We start from the raw sequence: 13,100 nt of genomic DNA on the forward strand, positions 1-13,100 counted from the left end.
CAGTGAAATTTTCTCATGCCTAATTGTACCACATACCACCAAGCAATATGACATTGAACAAAAAATATGAGAATTAAGTATGGAGATACATGTAAATATTATTTATTCTGATATCTGCAGTATCTTGGCCTGCTGAAAAACCCTAGCAGGTTCAGAAGGATAAGAAAATTAATCTAAAAATAGCTGTAATTTACACACATGAATAACAGCAATAACAAAAATAATCCCTAAAGAGACCTAAAGAGACCTGCTATATGTACAAGGACTACTTGGCACCTTCTAGAGAGCAGGAGTGTACAGATCACAGTTATTGTCAAGTTATCTAACTATGGTTTCCAATCTGTATGAAATATACTTTGCCCACTTACTCATCATAAATTAGAATAGCTGGGGCAAACTCTTCATGAGTCATTTTAACATTTTTTTTTCAGCATCAAAGATGTAAGGGGCAAAGAAAAGAAAAGGAAACATGACACATTGTCACTGCGACTGCATCCATTTCACTGCCTGTGATGTTACAACATCAGACCATACTGGTTGTCATACAACGAAAGCAGAGGGAATAGGAGCACCACACACCTTTAGATAAGGAAGTTAGCAGGCTACTATTGCTAGGCTACCCTATTGTAAAAGGAGACTAGGTATTCCACAGCCTAGCATTTAAGCTTATCCTAAATTATCTAAAACAAATGACTGGAAATGCCTATCCTTCACCATCTATGAAATGCTGAAAAAATTGTAGTTTTGAAATCCACCTGTAGCTAAATCAAGCTGGTAGGATATTGATTTTGTACACTGGGCAACCAGAGCCAGTCTAAGCACTGAGACTGAAATCCTCTTACATATGCAAACACAAGGGACATTACTAAAGGTATGTATTATCAGAATTAGGTTTAAAAAAACTCTCCAAAACCAGAGGAAATTTTTATCTACTGGATGACATGTAACAGATAAAGCAATCCCCATCCCAGCTTTCTCTATACTGTCAGGGCAGGTCTTATCACTTAGTTTCACTTTCTAGTCCAGCAACTGGCAACTTTCACATTTGCAGAAAACTGGCATCACCCTTCCTGTCTCTAGAAAAGTCTATTTATACCTGTTATCTTTGAGACTTGATCCCTGGAGTCCCCCATCTGCCCTGCCCCAGCTCTAGCCCCTTCTCTCAACTAATCATATACAGATGCCATCTCCTTTAAGGGCTCTACCTGACCCAACATGCAGCTCCTGGGACACAGGCCTACAAAGAAAACTCCTTTTCTGTTGCCCAGCTACAAAAAAAACCATAACATAGCATACTTGTTTTTTCAATAAAAAACATCATTCTGCCATTTTTCAATGTATGTTATAAGGAGAAAACCCAGAAAACTCCTGAGTTCTGATAGCAGGAGAAAAAAAATCACCATTTCTTTGATCAAGTCAATAGTAGGTTCAGACTCGGTTTCAAGTAAACTTCAGCTAATTCATTATCACACTTCTTTTTACTAAGGTAATCATAGCTGCAAATCAAAGCCAATTTTGCAACACTTGATACCATAAATTAGTAGAAAAGACTTGTGTATGGGCATGAGCATAGACTCAATAAACTTCCAATGCCACTGTCAGCATGCTTCTAAATCTCACTGTCTCTTCTAGGGAATGAGCAGACCTATGAGGAGTCTGCCTCTTGGAAAACCATTCTGTTCTCTGCTTTTGCTCAATGACCATGCATTCATATTTATTGAAAACAAAACAAAACAAAACAAAACACATTTTGGGGGTGGAAATTATTTTGTTTTCTATTTTGTTCTCAAACAAGTCAGGAGTATCGAACAATTTCTTGTCTCTGATCTCTCCATTTTAAAAAGGGAGATGGATTTGGTGGATGGAAAGATAACAGGTTATAGCTTATCCACGTTTCCCAATGAAGGTTAGGGTGTTTTAAAAAAACACTTACAAGAGAGTGGGCACCAGATTATTACAATCAGTTCCTATGTTCTCCAGCTGATGCATTCCACCTTACATGTCCAGAATTGTGGTACGTTAATACCCACCAGGAATTTTTTGAAATTATTTTTTATATTCACACATAATCATCCTTTCTTAGTTTTACAACAGTTTTCAGCTTGATGTAGACTTCTTTCATCATTATTTTTAAAAAGCTTGATAGCTGCATTTATGCAGCAGTTTTAAACTCAAAAAGAGCTACTGCTTCACATTTTTATTCCAAAATAACAAGGCATCACTGAATTATGAATACTATCTAAACCATGCGGCAAAGCTGGCTTACCAGTTTTAGAAGATTTTTTCCTTGCAAGTTTTATAAAATAATAAAAAACTGATTTAAAACAGCCATGGGCATGTTCCAGATTGCTTCCCTCTACTGGAACCCACACACTGACCCCAGTCACAGAGTGAATTCCCATTTTGTGCAGGTACTTATTCCCCAAATGGACCCATAATTCTAGAGCCTTCACATTAATTCAGCAAGATAAAAGTGTTACTACCACTTAATACATGATCAATAACTGCACAGAAGTACTGCTCTGTTAGTCATGACTGCAATCCAACATGGGACTGCATAAAGGAAATCTCTAATAAATCACCTGTGTTGACCAGGGACATCACTCTTGCCAGGAGATGCAACTGACTGCTCCCAATTAAAGCCTAATGACTAAGACCTACAGAGGAGCTACAAACTCCCAGTGACGTGTGGCTGGTTTCATTTTAAAGCAGCATTTGTTTGTTTATATGTAATACTTAGTCCTTAAAGTTAAATCACTGAAAAATTTCAGTCCTTTTTTAATTAGGCTGATGTAGCCTGTGCAGGAAGGAGTTTATAAAACCATGACAAGAAATTACACTAAAAAAAAAAAAAGCTAGAAAAGAAGCAAGATGCCAAGAGGAGAGGAGAGAAATATTATAGAAGAAATCAACGAAAAATTAAAATTAAGTAATCAAACAATACAGTGCACAGTGGAGAGATGGATTACCTGAACATTTGGAAACAGAAAAATTAGATTTAGAAACAATCTATAAAGATGCAGAATCACTAGAAGTAACATGGAGACCAGTACAAAAAAGAGGAAAGAAATGAGCGGTGAAGCAAAAGTGACTATAAATACAGTGGGGTTAAAAAGGACAAGAAGAGAAAACAGGCAAAGCAGTATTAAAACTTATGAGAAAGGTCATCTTAATGTGGTATCACTCAGTTGTCCAATAAAAGCACCGCAGCATTTGTCCAAATACAACACAAGCAGTTGACACCTGCAAATTAAAGTGCACGACACAGACTGCAATATATCAAACTGAAAGGATTCTAGGGAATAGGACAGTGAATGAAAACCTGAGAGACCTGTATTAAATTACAAGTTTAGCCATTATCTTCCTATGAGATATGAAAAATGGGAATATAATATCTCCTACCTTGTTGTGAGGATAAAACACATTAATTATGAACAGCCCACACGTTACATACAGCACTGTGGGCGAAACAAGCAAGTAGAATTTAATTGCTGTTATAGGATAAAGAGTACAAAGGTATATTACTGATTGATGGACTAAGGGATGACAAATTGATTGTTTTATCTGAGAGACTGAGAAATCCAAAGGCCAAAGAATGCTTGGTCTTCATGTGCTTTGCTTTTTTTTTTTTTTTAAGTCCAAGTAAATAGAGTCATTACATTCAAAAAGGCCCATCGACACAGCAGATGAAAAATGAGAGAGAAGGTACATGAATGTGGTACATAAACATCAAGAAGAAAAGCAACTATACAGCAGCAGATTAACATACACTGGTAAAAATACAAAGAATTAGTTAGAGGATTGGTCTTCTGATAAAGGTATAATTTTAAAAGGATGAGTGGAGACAAAAACTGGCTGGCAGGATCAGAGAGATTGATTTCTTCTAATTCTTCAACATCTAAAAGGTAAAGATTTAAAAGGGTCTATTATAGGAACCTGGTCAACAGAGAGAAGAACACATCTCAAAGTGATTCAGCTGACTTTAGACACCTATCTCAGAATAAACTGAACAGCTCTCCAGAGGTATCCACAGTGACTAGCTTAGATACCTAATTTTAATAAATAAATTTCTGCTACTAATTATTTCTACTTGTACTGAAAGAGAAATACAATACCATGTCCTGTGATTTAATGAAGGCTCACAGCATGGAAAAGAAAAAAAAAACAAAAAACAAAGAACTTTAGTTAGAGACAGCAAAAAATGGATGGCAAAGCAGTTTTACTAGCCAGTGCTTCAGAGATGATTCTAGTAAAATCTCTCTATATTAAAAAAGATGCCACCTAAGTCCTCTCAAGCATTTTTTTTTTTTCAGACAGGAAAAGGGGTTTGCATACATATTGAGACTTGGATGCAGGTTTTCCCCCCCAAAAATCAGTATCAGATCACTGACTCTCATCCTTATTGCTTCTTCTGTAAAGTTAGATTGTTAATCACAGTGGCAGCACAAAAAAAAGTTATTTTCACATTCAATGTGTTTTATCCAAAAGTAACAGCTTCTTACCACCTTAATGAGATGCAAATAATCTGTAATCGTACCCATAACTTTCTATTCCCAACAAAGTGCTACAGAAAACAATTTTTTCTTGGATTCCTAATCTGCATTCATCTAATCAGCCTCAACCTTAATGATGAAGGAAAAGAATCCCTACATTTCTAATATTTTAAGAAATATTTGCACAAAAATTTCAACAGTGAAAAACTCGCAGCACATGGAAGAGACTTTTTTAGGAGATGCGTGTTAGTGGTTCCTGAAATACTAGGCCTCTTAAAGGGATCCAAATCTGCATGTGTAAATTATATCTCTAAAACATTGTTCTTTTTGTGTAATATAAGTAAGATTTATTTTGTTTATTAAGAATAAATACTGATATTGCCGCTGAAGGAGAATAATGTTTAGCATCATTATGAAATATTCATCATTTCTAAATAGCAAGAATTATAGAATCAATCTGGGTGGAAGAGACGTTTAAGATCATCAAGTCCAGCAGTTAACCTAGCACTGCCAAGTTCGCCACTAAACCATGTCTCTATGCAGCACTGCTACATGTCTTTCAAATATCTCCAGTGATGGTGACACAACCACTTCCCTGGGCAGCCTGTTCCAGTGCTTGACAATCCTTCTGGTGAAGACACTTTTCCTAATATCCAATATAAACCTCCCCTGGCACAACTTGAGGCCATTTCCTCTTGTCCTATCACTTGTTACTTGGGAGAAGAGACTGGCACCCACCTTGCAACAACCTCCTTTCAGGGAGCTGTAGAGGGCGATGAGGTCTCCCCTCAGCCTCCTCTTCTCCAGACTAAACCCCCCCAGTTCCCTCAGCCGCTCCTCGTAAGACTTGTGCTCTAGACCCTGCACCAGCTTTGCTGCTCTTCTTTGGATGTGAGAAAGCAGAATTAGAGTGTGCTTCTCCAGGATGAGCAAACCCAGCCCTTAGCAGAATCAGTGAGGTCCCAGTGGCTGAGGTATCTGAGACTGGTCTCTCTTTTCATGGTGCAATTAGAATTCATGGGGAACTGCTTAATGGTATCTCCTTGAATCAAAGCATTTGTTCTGATCAGCTAGCCAAAAAAGCTTAAATGACTGACAGAAAGCACATGCTCTCAAACAACCAGAGCCTGCAAATAGTGTACTTCCTTTGTATCTTTTTCCCTTCACATTGATTTCTAAATTTAGAATTAAATACACTAAAAGTAAAACAAAACAAAAAAACTCCTTTTTTTTTTCCTCCTCCCTCTTTAACCCTTTGATGTGAGGATTATTATGAAGGAACGAAAAATAATTATTTCAACACATATAGCCATATAAACATGCTGGCAACTCAAACAGAACCACAGTCTTAATGATATATTTTTATATTTTACCCAGCCCATATAGTACAGACCTGCAAAACATTTCAGCCCATTAAGCTGAAATTTCTAGGTCTTAAAATTTTTCATTGTAATTCAAAACATTTCAAAGTAATAATTTAAACTGGTGTTGGGTTTTGGTATTGAACTCTGTGTTGCTGACACCATATTGCTGTTACTTGTTTCTTGAGAGACTGGCTCTGACTCACAAGGAACTATTCTTAAACTGACAATAAAGGTTATTATGAACTTCATTCCAAAATTTAAAAAAAAGGATTTAAAAAAAACAAAAAACAGAAATACAAATAGGACACCTGGTGACATAAAATTTTGGGTTTTTTTGTGGCAGGAGGAGTTGTGAGTTTTTTTCTGGAATAAAAAAAATTCCAGAGGAAAGTCAAAGAAAATGAGAGTAAACTCCTGAACAGGATTTCCTTTCCTGCACTGCCTAGCAGATTTGGATTAATGTTGTAGAAGTAGTCACTGAGAGATCTTTCCCACTACTATTTAATCATCGCAGATACAGAGGGGTATTTTACTTCACACCATAATCTACCAACACTATACGGTACACTTAGATTCAAAATTCAATGTTTTAGCTTTGCAGTTCTGTTTCCAGAAGTGATTAGGACCTGCAGTCGCAGTGAATTTAATGAGAAATGACCAGTATCTTTCACATTTAGGTTGCAATAAATTTTAGTTAAAGCATGCAAATTTTAAAACTCGGGACAGTAGATGTTGTATCTGAATTCCAGTACTCATAACTCTATATAAGCATATCAAATAGTTCTGCTTGACATGATCTATGTACCTTCTTTAATTGCCTTACAGCAGAAGCATCAATTACAATAGTGATACCATCAATCTCTAAAGAATACTTGATTAAAAAGTGCAAATGAAGCATGCTGGCAATTCTGATTAATACATTTACAACATTTTTTCTATGGTTCTATAAATTAAATCTATAATGAAGACAAGTAGTTGTATTATCTCAAGTGAAGGTGAGGATAACTTGTCTTCTCCCCAGAAGGCATTAAGATCTTTAATAGTTAAAGCCAGATAGGAAACTTCAAACCACTTAAAGTAAAAGTTTTAGTAAAACCAGGAATTGAACTATCATATGTTTTGTCTAAATCTTAGGAATGGATTTTCCATTTCCCCAAAGCTTATTACAGTCATATGAGCGATCATAAAGTGCATGAAAATAGTTATTCAGTAACATTTTACATCTGCTTTCCCCTCATGTAAATAATTTCTTACAAACAATACAGCACAAGATAATATGAGTTTGGAAAATAGAGCCAGAAAATGGTTCCTTCAGAGTAAAGTAAATTATTTACATTTATCATTTTGATTCTACAGTCCTATAATTATGATTTTATCACATATCAAAAAGTGAATGATACTGCTGTCAGGATCTTTTTTCTCTCAAAACATTCCCTGCCTGATCAGTAACTCAGACTGTATTAGGCAAGACAGACTTTGAGAATTAGAACATAAAATATTATCTGGCTCTTGAGAAAACTTTTGAAGACATTTTTAAGTTTCTTGGTTTCTTGCTCCTGCAAAATATTTAAATGCTAGTCTTAGAGTTCCATTAATATTTTCAATCCCTTAATTTTCTGAGATTACAGTGAAACAAAAAGAAACATTACTTACATCATTCTGATCATCTTTTGCATTGTAATAGATTATATCATTATTCTGTAAGAGAAAGAAAAGTAATTATGTTAGTTTGAAAGTAGAGAATAAAATTTACGAATAATAATTTGTACTAAAATACATTTTAAAATAAACCCACATTTCTTTATGTACTCTCTTTGAAATATGACAGAATCAGACTTTTGCTTGCTCTCTGTAGCATGTAATATTTCCCATGCTCATGTTTAACTTCATTAAATGCTTCTTCCCTGGTAAGCTACATAAGTCACTCAAAAAGCCAGGTAGAAAAGTACAGACGTTGGACAAAATCCAGAGCTCATAAAAGACTTGTGTAAGCTGTTTCTTTTACGGATATATGACTTGCTATGCAATTAGGTGATTTATGCACCATGACATCTAGCAGGCAACAGACAGAACGATGCATGGGCATTGCTAAGTGGGTTAAGCATTTGTTGCATCATGTTTATTGTTTTATTCACCTCCCACGGTAAAAATAAAATCTGTGAAAATACATCACAGGAGAGTCTGACTGTTGTACCATAGAGGGGAACCTGGCAGCTCTTTGGAAACGTTGTACCATGTAATTCAGGCAAAACATCTACAGCAGTTTGAAAACTGGGGTATTTCCTATGAAATATAGTTTTGGTTTTGCTTGAAATATTTCTGAACCATTTAAAAGCCTTAAAGATATAGGTTTTCCAATAAACAGAACTGCTGTACTCTGCCCTATACTTTTCTGAATGAAAGCAAGCAATTGTTATGTGCATTTCTGTATGAAATAGACACAGATATGTACATAGTATTTTTAAAGTCCCATTATAGATTTTGAATAAGTAATGAAAAGGAGACGTTGTATTTCTTCATGTCCAGCAGCTTGTTTAAAATAGACTACTGCTAACCTCCAAAAACTGCCTTAATTTATTTTTTCAGTTATGTTTATGGTAATACCTTTGGATATATGAATCTAAATAAAATGTTGACCACAAAAATTATTTTTTTCTTTTATAAATACCAACAGGAGAGAATTATTTCGGTAATCATTTTTCAAGTGGGTAAGCCAATGACAATTATTACTTGCACTAAAAAAGCACCATGATATGTGCTACAAGGTAATGCAGTTCATCTTTATAAACCATCATCTTCCTCACTTCATAAATAATGACATCATTCATTCTCCTTTGTGACCTTTTTGAGATCCAAAGGAAATATATTATAGATGAGCTAAACACCATTTTGAGGTAAATGCTATTAAGATGAACTCATCCTCTTTCCTTTTCCCTCAAAATGCACTTTTTTACTTTTTCATCAAGACACTGTTCTATCGCAAATCAGTTGTTTTTTAATCTGGGTAACGAAGCCAGAACTCGGTGTGTTACAGACACAGGAGAAAATTCCTTTCATCATTAAGGACCAAAGCCTAATTGCTTATTCATTTGATTGCTGTAAAGAAAAGACTATGTAATGCTTGTGGAAGCCTTCAAGTAAGTTGGAAGAGGTGAAAGATTCAATTTTCTTCAGATCCTCTTTACTCTGTACATGTTTATATACAAAATAAATGTTCTGTAAATAATGTGATCTGTCCAGAAAGCCATGTGATTCTTTAGCAAGGCAATATTTAAAACTGCAAAGGATCCAACTCTGTGGGACTAGCTGGAAGCATTAGCACAAGTGTTGTCATCACAAGATGATCTGTTTCATTTCTTTTTTAAAAAAAATTGTTTCACTTCAGAAGACAGGGGAAAAGAATACTTCTTTCAACACACCTCCTTATCATATGTTAAAGCAGTTCCCCTGAAATCTCTTCCCTGGAAGCTTTTGTTTGGGAAAAATGAGACCAGGAAAATCCACACAGTCATGCTTACCTGGATATTATGTACATGTTCTTTTTCTTTAGTGCTTTCATTTAGAAAGGAACATTTTCATAAAACACAATTCTATTAGGCCTTCTCTTCTACTGAGTCTCACCTAGCTATCAGTTTATTTCCCCACCTCCTTCCCATTGCTCAAGCTTACCTGACAGTATTCCTTGTCATAGAATCATTTAATACACAGGATTTTTAACACTGTGTTCTATAAATAAAATTCTGTTTATCTACTCAAAGAAAACGATTCTTTATTATCACAAAAATATTTTTGCGTCGTTTATATTTTTTTTTCTTTAAATTGATCGAAGCTGGCATAGTGTCGTTATCTACTTCTGCTGGACTAAAGAGTATTTTTAAGTCACCTATTAAAGAACGATGTTTCAGAAACATGATACATTTACAAGTTAATTAAAATAACCCCACCACCCCAAATGAATTAGATCTTTTGTTAGGCTATTCATATCTTGTAGTTCACCACCCTGCCTGGAGATATTACTTACCTAATGCATAAACTAACGCTGACGTTGGTCATATCTCACTACTCTTAATATAGAAAATACGAGCTACACAATTCTACGACACACTGAATGCTGCACAGTTCACAAATTAGATTCATGGATCGGTTAGATCTTTAGAGGACAATTTTTCATAATTTAACCACTTCTAGCTGACAAGAACAAATTGCTTTTTTGCTGGTTCTCAAGCCAGTAGTTTAGTTATTTATTAACTTCTTGACACAAAGAATTTGAATCTTTCCACTGTTACACACTTTTGCAACCAGGTAATACTGCACACTTATTCAGCAAGCCTAATATACAATGTAAATATCGTAGATATTTATTTTTGTTCTTTATTCAGTAATGCTATGAGATAGAGGGGTAAATACTCACTGTTTTTTCTGATTATGAATGAAGGGATTTAGTAAGACAGTCCTGAAGATCAGTTTATGGAAGAATGACTTTAGGAGACCATATGCATAAATTGGAAACTTTAGCATACTGTCAGTATACAAATTCACAAAATTTATTAAGTTGGAACAGTGAAAGGTAGTTTTCACCAGCATTAATTCCCTCTTCAAAGCCAACAGTGTCTCTATCTAACAAATTTATGCAAGGCATATAAAAATTACATTAAGAACCAGGTCATAAATTTACTTATGACTCTTACTTTTTTCTTCTGTTCTATCTGAATAATCTTTTTTCTTCCACACTTTCATTGATATTATCTGCTAAAGTTATATTGTTCCATTGTCTTTATATTGCTTCTTATTTCAATTGTACTTTCCTTCCCGAACTTGGATATCAAACTATTTCAATGGGAAACAGTACATATTGTGTAGTATTAATAGCTTCCTAAATTTTGCCACACAAAATCCAAAGTTTCTTTTCTCTGTAATCTCTATATCTAGAGATTTGAAGAAACACAGAGACTCATCAAATAGAAGAATGGGAAAATACAGTCTTTCAGAACATGTGCAGATGAAATTTGAATTCACACCAACACTAACTTACACTGGCATTTGGATTCTCTACAAAGCAGGTTTACAGACACGGTCTATTGATTCAGCTAGTTAAAAGCCTATTCTCTGCTCAGGATTATGTGAAAGGAGATGAAGTTGGCTTGTCATGACAGGAAATAATACCTCTTTTTCAATCAAATTCTTTCAAGAACAACACAAAGGGATTACATTGCAACAAGACATATCTGACTCTACAGATAATTACATAGAGTAATGTATCTATGTCAATTTGTTGGTAAAAGTTATAAATCCTCCTTTAACAAGTGCCAAAGATGAAAGTTCCTTGTTACCACTGCCACGTAATGACTTCTCAGGAAAACTTGCTCAGTAAACCCTATGCTAGAATTAGAAGAACTGTCAATGAAATATGGACCTCTGTGAATCTCAATAAATTCAACAAGCTCAAGCGCAAGGTGCCTCAATCCGAGGCAGGCCCATGCACAGGCAGGTTGATGAGTGCATTAAGGGCAGCCCTGCAGAGAAGGACTTGGGTGTGTTGGTTGACAAGAAGCTCAACATGACGTGGCAATGTGCATTTGCATCCCATAAAGCCAACTGCATCCTGGGATGCATCAAGAGAAGTGTGGCCAGCAGCTCAAGGGAGGAAATTTTTTCCTGTGAGGGTGGTGAGGCCCTGGCACAGGTTTCCCAGAGAAGCTGTGGCTGCCCCCTCCCTGGCAGTGTTCCAGGCCAGGCTGCAGAGGGCTTTGAGCAACCTGGGCTAGTGGAAGGTGCCCATGGCAGACGGGCTGGAACTAGATGATCTTTAAGGTCCCTTCCATCCCAAAACATTCTATAATTCTATGTTTCTACCCCATCAACTGGTCAAACCTTTTTTTCAGTAGAAACACTGTATGTGTGATTTTTGAAATACCTGCTTTTCCACAAGAGATATTTGCATTTCGTTCAGGAAAGAAAAAAAAATAAATAATGGAAGTCTTCCGATTTTCAACTAACAGCCAATACTATCTATTCAGAAATGTTGCTTTCACTGAAGCTGTGATTAAGATCACTTATGCCTTCAGGTCTGTACGTGAAGCTTCCTAGAGACTGTACATAACATAGATACCTGTGATGTAGTCCAAAATGGTGTTAGGCATGTAGAGGAGATTGAAGGCCTGAAATGAATTCTAGAACTTTGTGAGACAGTATAGTAAACTACATGAAAATAAATAGGTTGTTTTTTGTTTTTTTTTTTAAATTGGGGAGGGGGGGAGAAAAATTTTCTGCTGCTTTTCATGTAGTAAGACATTAATGTGATGTGATAATTTAGCCAGACATCACAATTATCCTTTTTCCTAAAACTACCAGTTCAAAAATAATTGTAGGTAAAATGTGAAAGCAAAAAATAACATTCTTCTCCATGACTTTATTTGTTACAGAGATGCTAGAAGATTATGAAATCTCTCAGAAAAGAAAACAAAAGAGCTTTTGTTAAAGGTCTCCACACTTCAAACATTTTCTTCGATGAACCACTGGGGGCATACCTAAAAGTAGTAGAGCAGATATTGCAACTATATATTACTACATAATTATTAATCATGTTTTAAAATCTAAAATTAAGGCCAAATATGATATTTCCCATAACTTCTAAGTATTGTATACAAAATGTGTTAAAGCAACCAAAAGGGAGGCAACATATAAAAATTTCTTTATACTGCAATTAACCTGCTATTAGTGATATCTATGAAGAGTCTTTTGTTCTGCAGACAATGAAATAGAGTAAGAAATCAAAATCCAAGAAAAACAAACCGTATTACAAATATAAGTGTGATTTTGACTGTTTAGTTTAAAAAATAATTTATTTAAAATTACAGATAAGAACTTGGGGAACATTTAAAATCATATTAATCCCAGGCACTTTGAAAAGACCTAGAAAACTAGTGAAAAAACTGGGAGTTCTGTTGCTCAGCATGCAGCAATAAAAATATTAATAATACTGGTTTATTTCATCTTTCATAGACAACTGGATGAAATTAGTGTAAATGCCTATAAAATCTTAAAAAAATATTTCATTAAGCGTTGGCAAAATCCATCTGCTTTAATTTAAAAAGAAAACATTTTCTTGTAGCCCCTTGGATAAAGACGTATACTAAAAAAAGTTCACTCTAATGCATATAGGGTAATTAAGATTTAAACCCAACCTAATAAATCCTATGACAACTAAACCAGGTAGTTTTAGTTTAATCCCTTATACAGTCTG

The 13,100-nt window shown here is 35.1% G+C and overlaps 1 protein-coding gene across 8 annotated transcripts in view; it reads right to left on the bottom strand.

Annotated features, from left to right (window-relative positions):
* The window catches only part of CACNA2D1 (calcium voltage-gated channel auxiliary subunit alpha2delta 1), a 427,358-nt gene that overhangs the window by 195,006 nt on the left and 219,252 nt on the right, over positions 1-13,100 (bottom strand). For all 8 annotated transcript variants that reach the window (XM_074903424.1, XM_074903423.1, XM_074903422.1 and 5 more), the window contains exon 5: positions 7,511-7,555. In XM_074903424.1, the coding sequence (XP_074759525.1) occupies positions 7,511-7,555 (45 nt within the window). The remainder of the gene's footprint in view (positions 1-7,510; positions 7,556-13,100) is intronic.

Source organism: Athene noctua, chromosome 3, assembly GCF_965140245.1.
Source record: "Athene noctua chromosome 3, bAthNoc1.hap1.1, whole genome shotgun sequence".
Lineage (NCBI taxonomy): Eukaryota > Metazoa > Chordata > Aves > Strigiformes > Strigidae > Athene > Athene noctua.